The sequence below is a fragment of the Chionomys nivalis genome, chromosome X, assembly GCF_950005125.1.
Source record: "Chionomys nivalis chromosome X, mChiNiv1.1, whole genome shotgun sequence".
In the NCBI taxonomy this organism is placed as follows: domain Eukaryota; kingdom Metazoa; phylum Chordata; class Mammalia; order Rodentia; family Cricetidae; genus Chionomys; species Chionomys nivalis.
This window is the reverse complement of record NC_080112.1, coordinates 2,496,304-2,520,197: the sequence shown is the minus strand read 5'-3', so window position 1 is coordinate 2,520,197 and position 23,894 is coordinate 2,496,304. Positions and strand designations below refer to the sequence as shown.

Sequence of the window (23,894 nt, the reverse complement as noted above, 5' to 3'; positions counted from 1 at the left end):
TTCAATGCCTATCAACGTCTCTGAAGCAATTGGTGCTGCCAGAAGCAGACATGTCTCACTATTGAGAAAAGTCTAAGTTCTTAAAACATTTTAAATGTCATATTCTGTAGTCTTTAAAGTGTTGAAGATTATCTATCTAACTGAATTATATCTCTATATAGCTAGAAAACCTGACTAACATGACTACCAGTTTGACTATTATAAATGGCTAATAATCTGTAATTTTTAATTATACATTACATTACTTTTTAAAATGAGCTGCACAAACACAATACCTTAAACAAGAGCAGAAATACATATATACACTGTAACAAAGTCGACCTTAAATTTGTATCAATAGACCAAGGTCCATACCAATGCAAAGTATTCATCTCTCTATCATATCCCCCTTCAAATGAAAACAAACATTTATAAACAACCATTTTGGGAATTTTGGAGTTGTTTTCTCCAAAGTGCTTCCTGCTGTTTGTTGAGCAAAGTATTTTTAGGGTTTATGGAGACCTTTCAGGGGATCTATGTTCTGTCATACTACATTAGCCTGGAAGGAATTTAAGGTTCTCATCTTCTGTGGGAACAAATGTAGAATCTCTTTTCCAAAGTAACATATCCTCAGACTCAAATTTTGAGGCCAAAATACTTTTAAAATATATATATGTTGCTTTAGCTTAGTAGACCATACAATGAAATATCTCTCTGTTGTTAGTTTATTCGCAGTCAAAAAATTTAAAGAAAACACAATAGTATACATAATTCAGACTCTCTGTGTATTTTCTAACCTCGTGTGGCTTTTTTACTCTTAGTTTTTAATATTTATTTTATTATCTTTTCTCCTTAAATCTATGACTGTCTGTACGTACTATTTATATTATTTAACCATCTATACTTTTTTCCCTCTCTTTCCCAAGCCTGTGTATGTTGTTAAACACTCTGTGGCCCATTCAGAGGTTCACTTTTGTCTGAGTCTGTCTTTATTGCATAGCTGTAATCATTTTGACAAGGAGTACCTTTTTTTTTTTTAATGCTAAGTGGGCATGGCTAGGACCAACTCCATGGCTCTGCCCCATACAACATGGTGGAGGTATGTTCACTGCCTCTGCAAGCCATGCTCTCGACCCCAGCTCCAGGGATGCAGCGGGTTTATGTTGCCATTAAGCAACTTGTAGCCCTCTGCTCACAAACCCCATTTAAGTGTTCCATAGCCGAACCTCCCAAAAGAGCCAGAGCCATTCATGCAACCAGCACAAACCAGGAAGCTGACTCTTAAAAAAAGCTGTGCCTCTGCTTGCAGTCAGCTAACACAGCCTATCTGGAAAAAAAAAATGCAACCACCAAGAAGCTGCACTTGGCTCCTGTTTTTGTGGATCTAGAAGCCCTCTTTTTTTCTTAAGTTTTTAAATGTCTTATGTGAATTCATGCCCCAGATGGTGGGTGCCATTTTGTAAGTGGAGACTGTTTGTTTCCTGGCCACCCAGACCCTAATAATCACACAGAAGCTATATTAATTACAACACTGTTTGGTCAATGGCTCAAGCGTATTACTAGATAGCTCTTATATCTTAAATTAACACATTTCTATTAATCTGTGTATCACCATGAGGCTGTGGCTTACTGGGTAAGGTTCTGGGCGTTCTGGCATCTTTCCCCTTTGGCAGCTACATGGTGTCTCCTTGACCAAGTCTGTTCTCTCTATATATCTCTTCCATCCTGGCTATATTCTGTCCTGACATAGGCCAAAGCAGTTTTCCTCATTAACCAATAATAGCAACACATACACAGAAGGACATTGCTTATATACAATGGGGTCTTGAGTCTTTCAAGATAAAACAAAGCATTTTTTGAAAAATATATATGAGAGAAGAGAGACAAATGAATACACTGAGTTAAATTTTGTATGTGAAATTTCCAAAATAAGAGCTTAGTTCTATATTCTAAAAAATGAGAGTATCAGTTTTCCATTCTGTCTTTCTTTGTGTCTGTTTCTGTCTCTCTTAGATACACACAGAGAGACAGAGAGAGCGAGACAGAGAGAGAGAGAGAGACAGAGAGAGACAGAGAGAGAGAGAGAGCTCTTAGATACACACAGAGAGACAGAGAGAGAGAGACAGAGAGAGACAGAGAGAGACAGAGAGAGACAGAGAGAGAGAGAGAGAGAGAGAGAGAGAGAGCCATTACATCACTTTTTGATGGATACTTGGATTGATTCCATGGCCTGGTTATTGTGAATACTATGCAAGTGCATATGGGAACATGGCAATTTGAATATGGTGCTGATGTTATATGCTTTGCTCATAGACTCAAGAGAGGATTGCTGGATCATATGATATATCTTGTTTTAACTGTCTGAAGGATGTTCATATTATTTCTCTGTAACATATAATATCCACAGAAGAGGTAAAAAAAAAATACCTTGGTTTTCTCCATAGCATGTCCAGCACTTGCTATTTCCTGTGATTTTTTAAAATTTTTACTTTAAAACTTTTTCATATATTTTATCATATTCTTCCCCTCCCCCAACTCTTCCCAGAGATGTTTCATGTGCCCCCCTTAAAAAGAAAACAAAACCCAAACCCAAAAAAAACAAACCAAAAATCCATAAACAAAAACCATGCAGCCTGCTTTGTGTTGGCCATTTACTCTTGAGCATGGGGCCTGCCCTGCAGTGTGATTGATACACTCACTGTCACACCATTAATGAAAACTAATTTGCTTTTCCCAGCAGCTATAAATTGCAAACAGCTTTATAGTTAGGGGTGGGAATTTGTGCACTCTTCACCGTCTCCATCTTAGAATTTTGTCTGGCTTGAATCTGTGCAGGTCTTGTGCATGCTGTCACAATCCCTGTGAGTTCATATGTGCATCTGTTGTGGTTTTTAATAGTAGCCATTCAACCCACCTGAGGAAGTCTCACATTATGGTTTTGCTTTGCATTTCGTTATTGACTAGTGATGTTGAGCACATTTTCATATACTTGTTGTCTATGGAGCCCTTTTGTCCATTTTTAAATCAAATTATTTGGGAGTTTTTGTTTGTTTGCTTGCTTTTTGCTATTGAGTTGTGCTAATTCATTGATATTTGAGATATTAACCCCCATGAAGTTTATAATTCACAAATGTTTCCCCCCAATCCAAAGATGGTGATTTTGTTTGTTTGAATATTTCCTTTTGCTATGCATAACATTTATCGTTTGAGGAAATCTTTTATGCTTTTGCTGTCTAAAATTTTGATGTGATAACTAAAAATGCTCCAAGAACAAAGTGAGGGTCAAAATTCTTCCTTCTCCACATAGATGCATAGCTTTCTGAGTGCTATTTGCTGAAAAGACCATACTTTCCCCAGTTTTTTTGTGGGTGTGGGGACTGGTTTCTTATATGTTTTCGCCATCCCATTGACACACACCTTGATGCCAATGCCATACTTTTGTTTGTTTGTTTGAGACAGAGCCATTCTATGTAGTCCTGGCTGTCTTGGAATTCACCATGTAGACCAGCTATGCCTTTAACTCAGAGATCTCCTGCCTCTGCCTCCCAACGCTGTGATTAAAAGCGTGCTCCACTATGTGTGATACTCTTTTGATCATTATATCTGTGTAATATATTATGAAATCAGAAAGTATAATGCCTCCAATTTTGGTTTTCTGTCTTGGGGGAGGGTTTTGGCTATTTGTGGCTCCATGGAATTTTTTTTTTTTTGGTTTTCTTTTTTCTATATTTTTGTAATCAAAAGTGGCATTTAAACTCTGTGAGAATGCTTTCCTAACTGAAACACTCATCAGTCATGAATATTGGGTCCAAGGGCCTTGCTTACTGCTCCATAGCTTCACTTGAGCAAATAACTGACTTATCCCTAACTCTTGTCATCCTGGAGTGCCTCCCCACTGAAACCAGATAGCCACTGCCCCCATACACATGGTCAGCCTGCTTTTTCCAATCCAAGCCCCCCTGCCACTCCCACAGCCCTTCATGTTCTTGCCTTGTACATACATCAATCTTGCTCCAGTCCAGTCCAAGCCAAGAAAAAGCAGGATGCAACTGTAACGTCCATGAAATTTATTGAACAGATGCATTTACTGAAGTCATTGAAGGCAGGGGGATGACAGCACAGAAATTCCCCCAGTTGTTAGAGGCCACAGGTCCCACCTTTTCCTACTCTGTGATTCATTAGAAAGGATCTCATCTACTGGCCATACTGAGGCCTACTTGCCTCAGCTTCTTCCTTCCCAGGGACCCCTGATACACCTCTTTACAGAATGATGGCATCTGGAAGTGTTCTTTATTTTGGGGGAACTCTCTAGAAGAATCACCCACTGTAGGGTGATCCTGAATTATTCTGGACACTGGAAAGCACTGAAAGGAACATCTTGTCAAACTGAAGAACTGTTGTCACAAGTAATAACAAAAGTAACAACAAGAGTGGAACATTGAATCTTGGTTCTCCGAGCCCATCCATCCTTAGTCCAGGTCTTTGTGTCCACCCCAGATTGTAATCAGTCACAAGATGAGCATCAGCCAGTCGCTGATTGCCATCACCCATACTTTTTGCTAGTTCCAAGGGCTTGTCTTGGGATATCTGTAGAGCACCTTCTCAGGTAAGAACACACACATCTGCAGGGAATAAGCAGCAAGTTGCTGGCCTCTAAGTATATCAAGAAAGATGTCCAGGAATACACAACACGAGATAGGAGCAGAGCAAATAGGGCCTTGGCTGGCATGGAAGGTCACAACACAAGCTGGGCTACAGTAGTGGCTAGCAGGGTAACTCAGGGACTGATATACTTTGCCTAGGGTGTGATGGATGGGAGAGCTAGTATTAAAGTGTGTACTCACTGAATACCTGGGTCACTGTGAGTAGAACAGATAAGGATGAGATTCCCAAGGCAGTGTCATAAACCTGCCTGGAGATGCTAACTGGGTAGAAGAGCCAGGCAGTCAGGATCTATTTCTCCCTAATCTCTCCCAGGCCAGAGGGTATAGCAGATATCTGCAGGCCCGCTCCTTTACTTTGGGGCTGACCCTTCAGCAATACTTCTAGGTTGGTACAGGATGGGGTCCTCTGCCTTATGTTCTCCTGCCTAGGCAAGACTGCCCAGCACCCAGTCTGGCCCTCCTGGGCACTCTCTAAGATTACTGCCCATCTGTACTGGGGTGGGAGCCCCAGGGGCCTCATAGGATCCTGTCTGGCTTGGGTCTACAGGGCCGTGGTCTGGGTTATGGTCTTCTATCTCCTCCTCAACCTCGTCCTTTGCCTGCTCCTCCACCTCATCTTCTGCCTTAGCACTGGCTCTGCCATCAGCTTGGACAGAAGCCAGATCACCAACTTCATCCTCCACCTGGGCTCCCATGTTGCTGGCTAGTCTTGCCTCCCATTCCTCAGATTCCCGTATGAGCCCCAACAACTCCAGGAAAGTTGGAGATCTCCCGATCATTCTTAGCCTCCTCAGAGCTTCCTCCAGAGGCTCAGTCAGGTTAGCCCTGGTGAGCATTTGCCTCAGGTGCAACTCATCCGCGGAGGTTCTCTCGAGAGCCCCTTTCTGGATGGCTTTCTGCAGCAGGACTTCTAGCCTCAACACAAAGGCAGAGAGCTGCTCATCCGGCTGCTGTTTTGCAGTCAGACACTTGATTCGGATGGTGGCCTGAGACTCATTGTCTCCAAACACTTGGGTCAGAGCCTCTAGGCACTCCTCTGCAGTCTTTGCTGGATTCTCTGCTAACAGCCCCTGTACAAGGTACAAAGCAGTTCCCCGCAAGCCCTCCAGCAACCGTCTCCTCTTCTCCCTTTCTGGGACCCTTTGCCACACCCGAAACATGTCAGTGGTGTGGTCTAGCCAGGCCTCAAAGGATTCCTCCCCAGGGGCTGGCTGAACGCTCCCAGAAAACATACCCAAGCGCTGGTACCGCAAGGTATCCACCCAGGGCTGGATTGCCTGACTAACTGACTGGAGCCTGCACACTCTGTCCAGCTCCAGACCCGGGTCTCCAGGTACACTGTCCACTGTCTGCCCCTGTTGCTCCAAGAAGTGGAAAACACGATCAAGAAGCTCCTCGCTGGAGCAACTGGGCACAAAGACCACGTTCCAGGGCCCCCCAGTGCCTAGGATTTCCCTTGGGACCAAAGCATAGTTGACTTCCTGGTCAAGCTCAACCAGGGCCGCAGTGGCATTATCCTCCTCACGAAACACTTTGCCAAGCACAGTAAAGTGGCCCATGGGCCACAGGGCAGCCTGCAGGGACCCTTGGAATTCAGCTTCACTGCAGTCCTCCGGGATGCCCAGGATAAGCAAGCCCCTACGAGCGCTGACACCCATCCACCTGCACCAGTCCTGGAGCATCTCCACCGCCATAATCTGAAAATTTAGCAAAGCTCACACTAGGGACCGGAAACAGTTTCCCCAGAAGCACATCAGGTTGGGATAGGAGCCTAGGCTAGGACTCAGGAAGACCAGCCTAGCTCTCCACAGCCTGGAAACAAAATACAGAAAGAGGAGGTTAATGTCTTCTCCACCCCAGCCCCTTCTCATCCACTAGCCCTAGAGCAGAGGTTCTCAACCTGTGCTTCGTGACCCTTCAGGGTTAAGCGACCTCTTCACGGGGATCTCCAAAGACCACTGGGAAACACAGGTATTTACCTTATGATTTGCAACAGTAGCAAAATTACAGGTATGAAGTAGCCATGGAAATAAGTTTTATGGTTGTGTGAGGGGGTCACCACAACACAAAGAACTATATTAAAGGGTCGTAGCATTAGGAATATTGAGAACCACTGCCTTACATGATGCTTCTGCATCCCACCCCATGCCTCAGACACAGGCCTTCCCCAGCACCTCCCTGCAGTCCAACCCAGGCAGGCGTGCGGGTTGAAAGGGGGTTTGTCAGGCCCAGTAATACCCTCCCAGAATTTGGTACCTTCTAGGAGCAGAATCCTTTCTCCTTCAATCGCACAGCAAGGATTCCCCGGGCTGTTCTCCAGGTTCTCCCGCCAGCCAGCTCCCTTGCTCTCTCTAGCCTTATAGCTGCGCCCTCACGCAGTCCAGTGTACAGATGCAAGCTTAACGCTGCTCTCTGCAGTGCAGATTTAGCGCGGGGGTGTGGTGACGCTGGAGCATGGATCCTCTACCTCCTAGTCCTCCAGAAGAGACTAGCCAGGCCATTGGTGCAGGAGGGTCACATGACAAGGCTGTCCCAGCCTGGGACCTCAGGTGACATCACCGGTCCGGTCACTGGTGATGTCATCGGCTGCTGACCCCCTCCCCCACCACACATCTGTGCCCCTGGCACAGGGGACAGAGTGCTCAGGGGTCTCCACAGAAGGGCACCAGAAATCTGTGTTGCCCCCTCCAGCTCTGTTTCCTGATCAAGGCCAGGGAGCAGGGACTCTGAGGGGTTTTTCCCTGGCAAGTCCCTATCTGGACCTAGTCTAGTGACAGAGGTGGGCAAGCAACACCTAGTCTAGGTAGAGTCCCTGGAATAGATAGATTGCACATGAGCCCACACACCCCATCCCGCCACTTCCCATGGAGCGTGCACCATCTGGGTGATGCCCATCCCAGTGGAAGGGGCTGCAGGCACTTTCACCACTGTGGGGCCTGCATGCCTTCCTGCCCTTGGTGCCAGTGGCCAGCTCACAGGAGGGTCCAGCACTGGCGGGTCTTTCCTGCTCTGCATGCTGTATATCCAGCTTCTTGAAAAGCTGCTTTTGAGATTTGAAGCCCAAACCCTTAGACTTGTATCTTACTGGCTGTCTTTGGGCCAGTCTCTACTGCTTCTTGTTGCAGAAAAGTTTAGAGTTTCTGGGAATTCTGCCTAAATTCATACAGGAAGGAAGCACTGTGATTGATGGTGGTGAGGTGTTCGACTTTTCCCTGCTTCCTGTGTCGATAGCCTTACGGGCTCTGGGACATGACTCTTTCATGTGTGAGGGTGGCATGGGTGGCCGAGATCCCAGAAGCCTCCCTATGGTTTTAACATCAGTTAGTTCCCACCCCCACCCCCCGTATCTTCTGCTGCCTGGGCTAGACATCCACTCAGAGCTGTGTTATCCTGGCTCAAAACAGTTTCAGACCCTGCCAGTCTCATCACTCTGGCTCTCTGCAGTCACCAAGAGTCCAGGGCCACATGCACAACATTTCTGCCAGTGAGAGAGAGGGCAAGCAGGTTCACAGAAGGTTATTATGCCTCTGTGTATTCTTCCTTGGCCCCATTTTCTTTCTTTGGGCATCCTACTCCGGCCACTTGACTTTCACTACTGTAAAGGTTTCCCCAATGGTGTCCATCTCACTCACACTGACTTGGCTTATTATCGGGGACCCTATTTAGGCTTTTGTCATGTTGGACATATCTGTGTCCATCAGAGTGCCCATTTGGATGCCCCTCAGTACTGCCACCAGCATTCTACCTGCCTTCCTGAACCTCTGGCATGGAGGAAGGCTTTGGGGCATTTGACCAAACATGACGTTGCTGAAACTTGAGCTGTATCCAAGTAGACATCCATTAATCTATTACTGCTGTGAGGGGGGCAACCCCTGTCCTCTCCCATTAGCAATGTGGGAGTGCTCATCTCTATTCTACATCCCAAGCAGCCTTTCAGCCTTGACCATTGAACATCCCAAGGGGAGAATTACTATCTCATGCATTGACAAGTGTTTGATATTTCCTTAATAGGTTATGATATTGTGCATCCTCTTACAATTTCATCTTTCACTCCTGGTTCAGCTTCTGTGAATCTCCTTTGCCCCTTCCTCATGCCCAGCCCTGTCCTACAGACAGGTTTTTGGCCTGTTTTCAGGAGAAAGTTTCTAGTGTCAAACCTGAAGGTACTCTCATTGTGTACATGCAACCAATGCCCAAACAGGTTACTTGATCTCACACTTGGCCTTCAGTTTGTCATGTGTGGTTCTCTTTCTTGCCCCTGGAATCTCTTCTATGTTTATATACAGCCTGAAGGCAAGTGCTTTGGGAACAAGAAAAAATTTTAAGTTTTCTGTTACAACCCAACTTTGTCAATTGGCCTAAAGTACCTAATCACTCCCTTACTCAGCCTCCAGGGCCCGCACTGTCTGTTCTCATACAGGCCAGTTACTGCTGTTAATGTCTGATATGAGAATTTCCGTCTAATGAAATTCCCTGTTTGACCTGTCATGGATCATACAATGAATACCTTGTCTTCTTTCTTGCTTTGGAGGTAATTTTCCTGGGGTCTTTCCTCAGAGAAGGCTCTCCCTTGGGAACATAAATATGCAGGATGGTCTAGTGTTACCAGCTGGCCCAGTGGGCTTACAAACAGATAATCAGCACATTTCCCAGTTTTTAGGCTGGTCGCTCCTTTCCCTCTTTCCTTCTCCCTGAGAGAGGACTTTGCTTCTTTATAGGGTCATTTTCCTCCCTCTGCTCTAGGACATTGGTAGTGACACCTCAGTTGTCTTCCTTTGTTTCTTCTTTGTACACAATGTCTCTATGTCTCAGCAGTTAGTAGCTTTTCCTTCTCTAAACTTTCCTTTCTTGGTTTCTGGGACACCCCTTCCTACCTTTGAACTGACCTTCTGCCTCTTTTCCTGCTTCTCAGCTGAGGTTATTCTTCTACCTCTCCACCTCTTTTGTCTCTTCCTGTTCCTTTGTTGGAGCTCAGTATAGTGTGGGTGATTTCCTAACTGTAGTTCAGAGATGTTCTATGATGGTAGTGATCCCTCCTCCAGATCTGCCCATGTGCATCAGAATGTCCATTTGGATGCTCCTCAGGCATTTAACAATTGAGATGTTTCAACTAGGGTGCTTCAAGCACCTTTGCATACCTGCTCTTTCCCTGTACTTCACCCACCTATACAGATGCCGTCTATCAGCTTACTTCAACAAAGGTGGCAAACATATTCCTTTCCTTGAACAGGGACAGCCCTTCTTTTCCATAGTTCCTAGCCTGGTGTCCTACTCTTCATGCCTGTACTCTGACCCCTCTACCTGCTCATCCTTCTTAGTAGCACTTATTTACATGTCATCACCCGATAAATGATGGGTAACTCTCAGCTTCTGAGCACTGAGAACTCCCTCCTGGAAAGCAAGCAGGTGCCCTTACTAAAAGGAGCCTTTCGTGTCAAAAATCAGCTTCAAGAAAACTTGTATGTTCTAGGGTAGGAGCATGAGGATTAAAATTATTAGGCAAAAGGAACAGAGATATAGGAGAAATAAGAGACAGAAACAGAACAGCATCGGGAGGGACATTCAGGGAATACTGAATCCACCTCACTTATTTTCCACAGGCTTATAATTTAGTCCAAAGGTGGAGAGGGGAGATAACAGACTATATTAGCATGACACAAGGAATAGACTTGAATTTTCTGACTTTGGTAGACGTATCTACTTCAACACTCAGAATACTAATTAACCGTACCATAGGTCAGCATGTCTCCTTTGTGGACACACCTGCTGTCAACAACTTTGAGAAAGCAAAAATAAGCTCAAACTCTCTGAAAAGAAAAAGTGGAACGGGCTGACACCTCACAGCAGCAGAGGAAGCTGTTGACCCAGAATAAGGACTGGAATCCCCCACGTGAGGGCAATGCACATCTTGTTGCTGCTTCAAAGGAAGCTGCGGACCCACAGGAGGGACCAGATTTGACGCAGGGCAAGACCCAAAGAACATAGATTCTAAAACCTACAGGAATGTTCAGAGAAAGACTAGACATAGAGCCTCTGGTCTAAAACCCCGTGTCATAGAGGAAAAAAACACTTCAAAGTTATTATGACTTTAGTCCTCTTCTAAACATTGTAATTATTCCTAGTGAAAGAAGAAAGGCAATGATAATTTAAAAAAGAAAAAAAGAGAAACTCAGGCAACAAAGAAAATCTAGATGTACAAGTCCAGCACAAAACCAAATAAAAGACAACAACAAAAATAATATACTTTCTCCAAAAATTGCTGATCTCAGAGTAAAGTTTCTCATTAAAAACAATTTGCAAGAACTTATAGGCAAAGAATTAAAAACTATATTCAAATAACAGAAAGAAATTAATAATGTAAAAATCTGCCTCCATCATCCAGTACTCATTTGAAAAAAAGGTATGTGGACAGGTATGTTTAATCTCAGCACCCGGAGACAGAGACAGGAGAATCAAAAGGAGCGCGCGCGCACACACACACACACACACAAACATTCACGCGTGCAAGCGTGCTCACACACACAGAGATAAATACAGAGAGAGAGAGAGAGAGAGGGTCCTTTGAAATCAGGCTATCCCTAGAGTCACAACATTTCCAACCCCTTCTTTGGCGTCAAAGCACAGCCTCAAAGCACACATGTGTTCCTCTCCTTCAACGTGAGTGAGCAAAGAGGGAGGTAATGGAGAAAGCAATGGGACCTGCCCCATCCAAGGCACCTAGAGAGGACAGGGAGTATGGGAAAGAGTCGGAGACACACAGAGAGACACAGTGTCATCAGGAACCTGGTGTGCTGTCTGGGTGCGTGGGGTCCTTGCAGAGAGGGCAAGTCTGCGCATAGCTAGCTAATACTGCACCCATAGCTGGTGACAGTCCAGAGAGGAGACCCCACGGGACTTCTCCACGCTTGGGCACAGGCCACAGAGGGCTAGGCCCGGCCTGAAGCTAACAGGAATTGCCGAATCCATGTAGACAATCTGCAACATCAAGAACGAACGTGAACGTTTATTGGGGGGGGGTAGAGGTGGGGTCTGTGTGTGGAGAAACACGTATGCAGTGAGGAGCGGTCATAGCAAGCCCCACAGTCTCCCAGATGGTTCTCTTTTGGAGGTGGAGCTGCAGGGGGTGATGGCAGAAAAGGAGGAAGCTCCCTTCTAAGGAGTGGGCGCAGGAGGGTGCCTGCCAGCCCCAATCCTGGCTGCTGACCTCTTCCGGGCCGCCTTTAGGATGGTCTTCTCAAAGAGCTCTTTTTCACGATAGTGCACAGGTGGGCCTCGCAGGTACTTCTCTTCTGCCTCCTTGTAGCTGAGCTCGTCCAGGGCAGCGATGGAGCAGATGATTGCTTCTGGAAGAAGAACCTCCATGGTGAGCCGGACTTGGTCTCCTCTAGCCAGCGAGAGCAGGGCCTGGTCTGCTTCCTTGGATATTTCTTGCAAATGTCTGGCCACGAGATGCAACTGGTCCTCATCCTCCAGGTAGGTCTCAATGCAGAAGACTTCCCTCTTTGACTTCCAGAGGTCGTCCAGCCACCTGGATGGTTTCCTGCCCTTCACGATGTCCAGCAGGTGCTGGTCGGCCCCCTTTCTCTTCACGATGAAGTCTACGAGCTTCTGGTTGGCTCTGTCCCAAGCGGCTCTCATGCGGTCAGGCAGGAGTTTCTTGCGGGGCCTCTTCCCACCGGGGGCGGTCTCCTCCTCCCAGTCTTCCAAGTCGGCATAGCTCACCTTGGGGAAATCAATGCGCAGGTCGCCCTCTTGAATGGCTCTCCTCAGCGGGTAACTGGCTCGGGCGGTGCAGTAGTCCATAAAGGAGCCCCGGAAGGAGCCACAGGCGAGGTCCTCTCTGTAGCAGTCGATCACCAAGAGGCACCAGTTGATGCCCTGGCCGTACACTTTGCTGGCTCTCCGCAGGAGGGAGAATTTCTCCCCACAGTCCAGGAGCTTCAGCTTGCGGAGAGGGACGCGGACACCCCTGTGCTCAAACTGCATGTTGCCCTCGATCAGCAGCACCCTGGCCGTCTTGTCGTTCTTGCTGACACTCTTGACCACCGCCGGCCAGAAAGGATGGTCCTGGAATTTGAACCAGACCAGCATCCCTCGTTCGATGGTATTTGTCTCCTGGGCAGAAGCCACACTGGTGGCTTGCCGGTCTTCCTGAACTCTAGGGGCTCTCCTCTTGGCCCTGGCCTTAGTCACCTTTGAGTGCACTCGAGTTTCCAGTCCCGAGAGCCCGCAATGTGCACACAGCACATGGATCTTCCTTTTCCTGCCAGCAATGCGGACTGATCTTCGCAGGCTCGGGACTGGAGGCGCGCAGGCTGCCGATGCCCCCTCTGAGTCTGGCCTCGGGGTCGGCGGGCCGGGATCCTCCTTGTTCTCTGGGAGGGTGGTCTTCCTTTGGGCTCCAATGGCCCGGATCTCTAGGCCGCCACACCGTGCTTGCTGCTTGAGAGCTTTGGGCGAAGTGGAGGCGTGCCTCCTCGGTGGCCCAGAGGCAGGCCTATGCTCATTGTTGGCACGGGCACTCTCCCTAGAGGCCCAGGTGCTCAACTTTCTCTTGCCAGGATTGTCACCAGCATTTCCGATTGGCATCTTGCAGGAACTTGGCCGCGCTCTGGTGCCCCTTAACGTGTTCCCTTGCATTTCAGAGTAAGGGGACTCTACAGCGGTGTGTGCCTGGGCATCCCCCCCTTGTACTGCAGGCTCATTCCCTGAGCCCATCAACACAGGTCCTGGGCGGCCTCGCTTCCCAGGACTCCTGTGGGAGAGCCCTTGGCCTTTCTGGTTGCGCCCTTGGGGGTGCAGGCGCTGGGGTGCGCTGGAGCTGGTCTCCTCTTTTGGAACCTTGGGAGCCGCTGTGCTGGTTCTTCGGCCACCTGCCCTTTCTCCTTGATCCAAGCGGGTTCCCTCTCCCAGAACATCCAGGGCCACCTTGAGGGCTCTTCTGTATGCCCTGGTCTGCCCTGGCGGGCCACTGCCCTGCGATTCCTTTCCGGCCAAGGAGGCGATGGTTACGATTTCAGACTTGGTTAGGGGCCTCGCCTCTGTGCTCCTCACTCTGGTCTTCTCACCAACAGAGAGAATTTGGACCTCCAGGAAAGAGGCCCCTCTCCTCTTCCTATGGGCCGAGGTCCTGGGTCTGGTCAACACCCTTGCAGGCCACAGCTGGCCCTTCCAGCCACAGAGCACATACTCTGCAGAGTCCATGGCGATGGAACTCTGGGCAGGGTGGCCCCCTGCGTTGTGGTGGGCACTGCTCCCTGCTGGTCGTCTCTGTCTGGCCTGGCTCCCCTGCCTGCGGTGCTGTCCTCCCTCCAGAATCTAGTAGACAAGCTCAACCTGAGGGCCTCTCTCAGGGTGATGTGGGCCTGCCCTGTAAGTGTGGGAGAGGGAAGCAGAGCTGCGTTAGGACGGAATTAGCCTTTAGTGGATACTGAAGCAACAGCTCAGTGAGGTGAGGAGAGAGAAAGCAAGGGGGTGCCCAAAGTCTGTCGTTCCACAGGGATGAGGGTGTGTGCCTGAGAAGATATGGAACGATCCAGAGCAGAAGTGTGACACACGGTCGCCCATCCTGAGGCTGGGGTGGTGGACTTCCTCCCGGAGAGGTGAGTGTCTTTACTTGGCTTGTGTATTTTCCTGCCCATCCAATGCCTTGGGGGCTCCCTGGGATTCCGTCCGGGTGCGGGGAGCCTCGTTGCTTTCTTTCCTAGGGAGCTAATCCCCCCTGTGCCCCACCCCAGGAAGCCTGTGCACACCTATAGTGCACCATGCCTTCTGCACCAGTATGATACCAGGTTGAGGAAGGGGGGGGGTGCGGAAATCTTCATGGCGATTTGCATAACATGGCAGGTAAGGATGGTTGCTGTCACTGTCATGGCTTCTGGCCTCCCTCCCCTTCCCCCACCCCCTCATAGTCTGGTTCTGACCTCTTGCTCCCAACTCCGTGCTGGACCTCGCTATGGGATCAAGTGCACGCGTGGCACAAAGGAGAGCCCCCCAAGGAAAGCACTTCACCGTGGAGAAATGCTTTCTAATTGGCAGACTCAGTAGTGTCAGATGAGAGCAACAGGGTAAGGGTCGCCGTTGGTATTGCCCACTCTCCTGCTGCTGCCTCAAGTCCATGGGCCCTGCACACCCATATCTGCTGGTGATGGGCACGGCTCTACCATCAGATCCCAGGCCACAGAACTCTCCTGCCCACAACCTCTGTGCCATAATGTTAATCCACAGGGTTGTCTTAGACAGACAGGAAATCAAAGTGGCTGTTTGATGCCCTGGATGGTCACTTGCCCATCCCTAAGTCCAAAAGGCATGCTTTGAATCTTAAGTGGTGTCCAATCTCATCTGTAGTGTACCTCTCCCGTCCATGTCCCTCCACCGTCTGCCTCTCCACACAGGGCCTCCCCCGTGCTTCTCAGTGGAGTCTCGTCCCTTTCTGCTCACTGTGAGTGTGTGTGTGTGTCGGGGGTCTACTCCTTTCCTGACTGCTCTTGCCTTGGGCCCGCGCTTTCCTATCAGCAGTGAGCATGCCGTGCGTGTCGTGCATGCACTCTGGAAACAAAGCCCACATCTGTCTGATCCTCAGGAGAGGCCCACTGAGGGTGCCGATGACCACACACGGAAGAACCACGGAGGGCTCACAAGCCACAGTCGCTCACTGTTCCTGCCAAGACGCAGGCGGCTTCTGTCATTACCGGGCCAGCACCAGGCACAGCGCGGCAGAGCACTGTGGACCCGGGGCTCCTGGCCCAGTTCCCTGAGGACCCTGGTCATTTTGGGGACTCCTGTTAGCCCACGACCCCTTCGGTGAGTGTGGGCACACCGACCTCTCCCTTAGGGACTCCAGGCCTTGCCTTACCCATGGGAATTCCCGACCGGACAGAAATATGGGAGGCAAATGATACTCACTTCAGTCCCTCAGCCCTCCCCTTCCCACCCCCTGTATCCATAGACACCCGTCGGTACTTCTAGCACCAGATCCCTATTCACTGCTCAAATGTGCAGTGTCCCCTCTGCCGTATTCCCGTTCAAGTCTTACCGACTTCCAATCTGATCTCACAGTGCATAAAGTGGCTCTCAACATGCAGGAGTCTAGGTCTGGCCCAGGCCACACCTGCTGGGTGATGCAATAGTAAATGTGGACTGTGCAATCTGGGGCCCAATTTAGGGATCACCCTCAGTAGTTCGTCCTCCGAGGAATCTGTGTGATCTCACAGGGTTGGCCTGCTCTGCTCCAGCCTCCGTGGAGTCCTGGGCCACAGGTATCTATCTGCTGAGGACACAGAGGAAAACATAGGCACCTCAGTTACTTCCGGCTGCCCTCTGCTGGACCTTCCGAGCACATGCTCACCAGCAAGGCTGACTGAGCACCATCTAGCCCAAGCAACCATGCCCCCATATGCGGGTACCACACCTCGGGCACGAGAGAGAGCCCACCGCTCACTCGGTGCCCTCAGCAATCATGGAGGCCCGCGTTATAGTTATAGAATGCAAGCTTTCCACCCCAGGCAGGGGTGCCTGCGGGAGCTTCTGCTTCCCTCAGGCGTGATGTTCTCAGCCTCACACACTTTCTGAGTTAGAAAACATACCCGGGAATACCAAGTTTGTGTTCAAGCCCACATGCCAGGACATCCAGGCAGCATCTGTAACTCAGTCACAGAGAAAAGCGTCTGCACCCATATCAGGCCACGCTCCCCCTGGCGTGTGTATTCCATCCACGCAAGCCTACTGCGCCATGCCTTAGAAAAGCCCTCCGTCTTCTACAGCCTGCTTAAATATTGTCAGTTTTGCCATCCGGCTCCATCGATTAAGGCATCACCTCTAATGCACCACCTTCAACTGTTACCTTTCCGATGAAAGCAGCAAAGTCTTCCCCAGAGGTGCACGGAGAAGGGTGCAAGATGGAATCCTGAAATCCCTGTCTCAACACATGCTTTGGCCCCGTGCCCGAGGCCTTCTGTCAAGAACTCGCACACGGAGACGTGTGCGACGTCCATTCACGTTTTGTCCAGATGGGAACTCCCAGATGGCTTCCCTCCCTGTGGTGAGACAAACAGACGGGGCCCAGTCTGACGAGAGGGTGCGAGAAGGGCACAAAGCGTATTTTTCATATGCAGGGGCTGAGATGCAGGGAGAGATCCGGATGATGGGCTGCTGGGTCAGAGGGAAACCCCAGCTGCACACCCTGTAACACAGCCCAGCTGACGCTTAACCCAACTGTGAGCAGAGCAAAGACTCCGACCCGGGCACAAACTAACACCCGTCGAGGGAACAAACGCTGCCCCTTCTTCGGGTACACATACCCCACTGATTTTTTTTTTTTTTGCCTCAGTCTGCCTAGCGGCGATTAGTGGCCACTTTAGAGGCGGCTGTCTTTTGGAGGCATTTCTTCCCTTCTTGTGTCAGGTCTCCAGGCCAAGAGATCTGGAGACCTCGGCTTCTATCCTCCAAGGGAACTGCCAGTCCTCATCCACGTTTACCTCCTCCTTAAATGCCTTCCAGCTTCTCTCTCTCAGACAACACAAGCTACAACTCTCTCGGGTAAGGTGCCATCGCACCAATACGGCCATTCTGTCAAGAGCACGTGTGACAACCATTGCCAAACAGCGACGAGGCAACCATTTACGTAGGTTGGCGACCTATACTTTCAGGGCCTGAAAGGATAAAGCTGGCACCAACGCGGTGAGGTGAAACCCGAGGACAAAGAGACGGGGCTGGCTGAGCACCAGTCCTTGGGGCTTCGCGTCAAACAGTAATAGCCAGAACGTTTCCTGTCCCACGAAAGAGCCAGCACGTACCCACGGCACACTCACGGGCCCAGCTCACATTCACTCAGGATGGCTGCAGACACCTACCTGTGAGCCTCGCGTGTCTGTCTAGTGATCCCACGTCTCCACTCTGTGAATATCTTTCGCCAATGTATCTGTAACCAGGAAAGAATGGCTGTCCCCATTGTCATGGCAACCACGGTGTCATAGGAAAAACGTTCTCTCCTAGTAAGTAGCCCGTTCTCTGTAGAAATCAGGAAGGAGGCTGCCTGACTGTTCACTTACATCTCTGTCACCTAGTTCCCCCACCATCCCCTGCAGCTGCACGCATGAAACAGAGTAAGCATGCACACAACGACAGAAGACGATGCTGCCTGCCATTCCAGGGTGCAGGGGGCCTTGGTGCTGGGCTTTGACAAGGGGCCGGGACAAGGAAGGCAAGAGCTGACAGGCTCCGTTCTACCTTCTACTCTAATAAGATCAGGCAGGGGCCAGGTCTGAGAAGGACACCTTTTCACCTGCCAGAACTTGGAAGGCAGGCACTTTGTCTCTCCAGCTGGAAATAAGTGTTCTAGGTCACTTGCAACAAATATGGAGGCCCGTGGACCTCCAGGAAATCAGGTGGCAGCATCATTCCCCCACCCCTGTCCTCACAAAAAAAGTTACATGGTGAATCTCAAGCAGAAAGGAGAGAGAACCGACTTCAAATGGCAGGAAGCTTTGGAAACCTCAAAGCCCATGCACAGTATTTCCTGCAGCAGTGCCACACCCCCAAACAAACGCAAACAGCAGCCATCAGGGGAAAAGAAGTATTCGATATCCCCAGGCGGTGGAGGCTATCGCATTTAAATCAACACACCACACACACACACACCACACAAACACACACTCATACACAGACACACTCTCACACAGACACCAAACATACACACACAGCACAAACACACACACCACACACACACACACCCCTCTTACATCTGTTTAAGGTAATGGCAGAACCGAGGACAAAGTTAAGTTTAGGGGAAAAAAATTAGGAGCAGGGAATTGAAGGAGCAGGGAATTGAATTCTGACTGTTTTTTCCTGGAACTCACAAGAATTCTTAGGGTTTGTGAAAGAAGAAGTTTCAGACATATACATTGTATAAACAGTAGCATATTTATGTCAGAATGGCTGTGACAGATATTATTGCACAATGAAAAGTATAAAGACTATGGAAGACAGCGTGTGAGAGAAATTTGATAATTTGTGTTTGTCGTCACACCTTTATAACTTGCAGGTCTTGTATCTGTATTTTACTGAAATTTGTTTGGTGAGGCTGTCCTTTTAAACTGACAAAACCTCTCAGCTGTCAAACTGCATCAGAGATCTTTGAGAAGGATGAAATTTTACTTGAGTTACTGATTAAAAAACGACAGAGAACTTACTTGTTTGGCACCCATACCTCAGGGTCCTCCGTGGTCACTGAAGGTCGCATTTGCCTTTTGATGTTTAGAGCAGGGCCTGCCAGGCTCCAGAAGATCCTGTGGGCTATGAAATCTGTAGGCAGACAAGCCTACCTTGACCTGAGCAGCTAGGCTGTCGATTCCAGAGATTCTTTTCATGTCTGGAGATGCTCAGTTCAGATGAAAGGCAGTTTTTCTCAGTGGTCAGCACTTGGCAGTCGAAGCAAAGTGTGGATGGACGTTGTTCTGTGCCCATTTGTCTTCTGTCTTCTTTGAAGGAAGTAGAGTGCTGCTGCTAGGAACCAACCTGTCTCTTTTGTTATGAAAAGTTTTTTAATAATTAAATATTTAAATGCCACGTCTCCCAGATCTCGGAGCAGGTGTGGGCCGTTTATCAGGTGGAACTATAGTATAGAATCTGCCTGGGGAGCCGGGCCTGAGCTTGAGTGTACGGGCTCTTAATTTACCAGGCAAGATTTACATTTGTAAAAAGACAGAAAGAAAAAAACTGCTTGCAATAGAAGGTTAACGGCAGAACTGACAATAGTAGAGAACATCTTAATACACTTTAAATGAGGTTTGGATCAAATATAAAGTGTTTTTGTAAGAAACTTAAAAGTACATGCCAGCATAAAACATAAGACTTATTGTTTCTGTAGTCTAAAATGAGATGCAATGAACAGACAATTATAACATTTAACGGTAAACATAAGTGCATCTAACTTACGTGTATGAACACACATACAGAGTGAACAGGAATTGGGCAAAGTGGATGTTCTTGGTGCGGCCAACCTAAGGCATGCCACTGCACAAAACACACAAGCAACAGGGTCAGCACTTGGGAGAGCAGACAGGGAAAACTTCAGTAAAGATGACAGGACTTGGTCATCTACCCGGCTCTCAGTTAAGATGGCAGTGAAGTCATCTGACCTCAGTTAAGATGATGGTAAGTTCACCTGACCTCAGTCAAAAGGGCAGCGGTCATATAGTGTACGGAAAAGCCACGGAATTTGAGCTGCAGGGATTTTAAGTTTAATAAAAAGAGAGACCCAGAGGCGTGATCCGCCCTGTACTGAACCACCATACCACAAGCCGTGGTGGGGAGCAAAAGGCTGGAATTGAAAACAGCCGCCTCATGGATCCGACCAATCTTGTTGGCAGCAGTAGCGGTGGCAGGGACAGTTTGAGGAATCTCCTTCGATATGTTTGTATGTTGACAGTAGTTAGAAAGCTCCCATAAAAGTGGAGCCTGTGGGACACTGGCGGAGTGAGGGAAGGTGCTGAAGAATTGGACATTAAGGCCTGGGGTCTTAGAGCCTCTAAAAGGCAGTCATCCCAGGGAATGGCTGGATTGACGGACATGGATGAAAGCCTGTGAAAGTGGTGACACCACAAGGCCTATAGGGGGACATCTCCCATCCAAAGGCGGGGTGTAAATCAGCAGCAAACACTGCAGGACCCGTGGGAGAGCATCCTCTACCTTCAGGCAGGGTGCTAAAGCCTGAGTGGCTACGGCAGGTGTGACTCGGAAGACAGAGAAGCCCGAAGCCACACCAAGGGGCCATTCATGGTGAGGATAAAGGGAAAAGAAATGGAAAGGAAAGGAAAGGAAAGGGAAGGGAAGCGAAGGAAAGGGAAGGGAAGGGAAGGGAAGGGAAGCGAAGGGAAGCGAAGGGAAGGGAAACAAGACAAAGAAAAATCTGATACCCTGGGCCCCCAGTTTTGGGAGGACTGACCCCAGGGTCGTCCAAACAAAAATTTAGCTAAGGGAAGCAATCCAGAAATGAATGTCAGCAAAGGGCTCTACCATAGACAAAATGACCGTGATTGTGGGCTGTCTCACCATTTCTAGGAACACCTGAAGATTGCCAGGAGCAAAACGCTCAATTCCTCAGGTTTGGAGAAACAGTTCAGCTGACCAGAATGGGGAACTCACCAATCGAAGCCAGTGGTATGCACAGAAGTCATGCTCAGGAGGAATTGTGAGCTGTTTGTAAGGAAACCTGGTTCCTGAGCCCAGGATCCCAGGCATGCTCACACAGCCCCCATGCAGACCAGAGGGAATGTGGACAGCCTGGACGAATCAGAGAGCCATTGTTATGGTTTAAGTAAAATGCTACGGATCCCAATGAGGCTGCAGAGGGAAGTGGGCCATGAGGCCATGCCACAGATCTCCGAAGGTGGGTCGTCCCGGGCAGGGAGGCACGCGGTGGGTGAGAGACATGGATAGGCACACCATACAGAGTGAGGTTGAATATTTATTTAGGGAGATCAATTTATAATATAATTTATTTAGAGATTATAAATTTATAAATATACTTTATTTAGAGAGAAGGGTGAGAAGAGCAGAAAGAGAGGGAGAGGGAGAGAGAGACAGAGAGAGAGAGAGAGAGAGAGAGAGAGAGAGAGAGAGAGAGAGAGAGAGAGAGAAGGAAAAAGGGGAGAAGCGGGAGACAGAACCTGCTTCTTCAAGAAGGAGACAGAAAAGAAGGGACTCAGGCTGGAAGCTGAGGATCAGCTTGACTTGGCAGATGGGGAGGGAGTGGGCGTGGCTCGTCGCTTAAAGGGACAGAGCAGACCATTACACCAATGTCAGGCCCAAGTTGCATGCATATGGTTGCTGGAGTGGCGTCCCTTAGGGACACCTTCAGCTAGTCTCATGCATGCTGGCCTGTTTATCTCGAGAGGCCAGCACACTTAGTTTCCAGGAGTGAGGACTAGCCCTGGAAAAGGAGGGTCTCAGGTGACTGTCATGACACAAGTCTGTATAGGAGAGTGACTAGGCTTTAGGGCCCGCGAGGTGATCATGGGCTTCACTTCCACCCTGGAGTGGCCAAGGCCCAGAAGGGCTGCCTGGGAAAGCTTCGTGAAGGTGCTAGGGACCCCGAGGCGTGAGCAGGACAGCTTGTGTGCCCCTGCAGAGATTCGGGGCCTTCCACATGGCTCGTTCAGTACCCTTTGAGCCTTCCCGCCATTCCGCACAGGTCCTTACTTCCACATGTGGGAGCATTGCAAACAGGGAGCAGAGGCGTTCCGGGACTTTCAGCCCTTCCTAGGTGAGTTTCCACTTTGTGCATGCACAACCGAAATCTCCAAGCCGAGTATGCTTCATTGCAGGGTCGGTCTCAAGACGGACCAGCAGCAGCCTGGCTCACATATGCTGACATGGTTTTCTATAGACGTAGAACACTTCCCCATAGTGAGGCCGACCTGGGATGCGGCCCCCTCCCTCGCCCACCCGGAGGACAAAGAGCTAAGAGAGTCTGAGGACTGTGGAGAGCTGCGTCCCTCTGGGTGAGTGAGTGAGTAGTTCCTGGAACCCAGGCTGGTCTCTGAGATGACGTCCTGAGCCCAAATTCCCCAGTGGAGTGGAGGAGGCCTGGAAGGGCTGTGTGGAAAGCTCTGACAGGAAGCAGGGACTGAGAAGAGTGGGCGGGACGATATGTGTGCTCACAAAGGACTAGGGACCTGCCACATGGCCCTTTCTGATGTCTGGGCCCGTGAGACATTCATCCGGGTCCACAGGTCCACAGTTGTGCTGAGTCAAAACACGAGTGTGGGTGTTTAAGGTCCTCCCGAGCCTTAAAGGGAAATTTCCCCTCCACGAGTGCGTACATGCGTGCATACGTGCTTGTGCGTGGTTGTGGGCGGGCCTAAAGGCATTGGACAGGAGCACGCATGCTCACGCGCCCATGCTGTTCCACCGAGGCCGACGATTTTCCGGAAGTGAGAACTAACTGGCTGTGACCACTGCCGAGGGGAAGCCGGGTTTCGGGTCGCCCTCGCGAGGCCATTCCTCTAGGTGAGTGACCAGGTGTTAGGGCCCCGGATCTTCCCTGAGGTGGTTGATGCCTGGCTCCTGAATTCCACACCGCATCTCCTCTCCTCATGGCCCAGGTTCCCGGAGGAAAGTCTAGGAACGCTATGTGAGGGACGCGGGACTGAGAAGAGCTGACCAGAAACACGGGTGCTTGGGGAAAGACTTAGGGACCTCCCCATGGCCCTTTCCGAGGTCTCTGGGCACTTCAGATGTCCTCCGGGACGTATGTCCACGGGCGGGCGGGCGGGCAGGCCTATGTGAAAGGGGCGGTGGGTGTTCAGGTCCTCGCAGGCCTTAATCCGCTGTGTTCCGGGACACGCGTGTGCCACCCCAACACTCAAGTCACGTATGTGTCATTGCCCCGTGGGCCTAGCTAGGTGGGACGCATCTTCGTGGGTAAGGAGGGTCTGTGGGGATCAACGCGAATCCTGTCCTCCTAGGTTTGTGACGAGGTATCGGGTCCCAGGAGAGCCCGTGATGTCCAGAGCCTCGCTTCTGAATGGGACTGGAGGAGGCCAGATTGAGCGGTCTGAGAAAGCTGTGTTGGGGCCCCAGGGCCCGAGGGCACTGGGCAGGGCAGTTTTGCCTGCTGCCGGGGGGGAAATAGGGACCTTCCGGGAGGCACCTTTTGTACCTCTTAGGCATTTTCCAGATTGGTCCAGGGCAGAGAGGTAGACGGGCGGGCACACTGAGAAGAGGAGGTGCTCTGGGCCTTTCCCACCCTCGATAGTGGGGTCCCGTTTCAGCCATGTGTGACTGCAAGCCCAGAGTCCCTAGACATGATTTCTAGGTGAACCTTACCATGGAAGTGGAAGAGGCTTGGTTAGACCATTACCTACCCGCCTTTCCGCTATTCCAGAATCAGGGATTCTTAGGTTCAGGAAGTGAGGAAAAACTAGGTGTGATCCCCCTCGAGTGGAAGGACAGTCTCAGAGGATGGTGGTGAAGCAGGTCCACCTTGGCGAGTGACTGGTCACTAGGGCCCGCCAAGGTAGCCCTTGAGGTGATGTCTGGAGCCTCCCTTCTGCATCAGACTGCAATCAAGGACAGAGGGGAGATCTGAGAAAGCTCTGTCAGGACCGCGGGGCCCTGAAGGAGTGGGCAGGACACCATGTGTTCCGGTGAAGGAAGTCCTGTCCATTCGAGCCCCGGTTACTGCAGTTCCCAGACCAGTCGTGTGCACCTTCAAGTCCAGGTCACCATACGAGCTTCCTTACTTGCATG

At 49.8% G+C, this 23,894-nt stretch overlaps 2 protein-coding genes across 2 annotated transcripts; both read right to left on the bottom strand.

Moving 5' to 3' along the window:
- Positions 1-4,091: 4,091 nt before the first annotated feature.
- LOC130867969 (paraneoplastic antigen-like protein 6B) lies at positions 4,092-7,065 on the bottom strand. The gene is made up of 2 exons (XM_057760193.1): positions 6,900-7,065; positions 4,092-6,455 (listed from the first exon to the last, which is right to left on the bottom strand). The coding sequence occupies exon 2, from the start codon at positions 6,335-6,337 to the stop codon at positions 5,069-5,071; it is 1,269 nt and encodes a 422-aa protein (XP_057616176.1). The 5' UTR covers positions 6,338-6,455; positions 6,900-7,065; the 3' UTR covers positions 4,092-5,068.
- Positions 7,066-11,795: 4,730 nt separating this feature from the next.
- LOC130868107 (PWWP domain-containing DNA repair factor 4-like) lies at positions 11,796-13,847 on the bottom strand. The gene has a single exon (XM_057760356.1). It carries the CDS (start codon positions 13,845-13,847, stop codon positions 11,796-11,798), a length of 2,052 nt encoding a protein of 683 aa, XP_057616339.1.
- Positions 13,848-23,894: the final 10,047 nt, after the last annotated feature.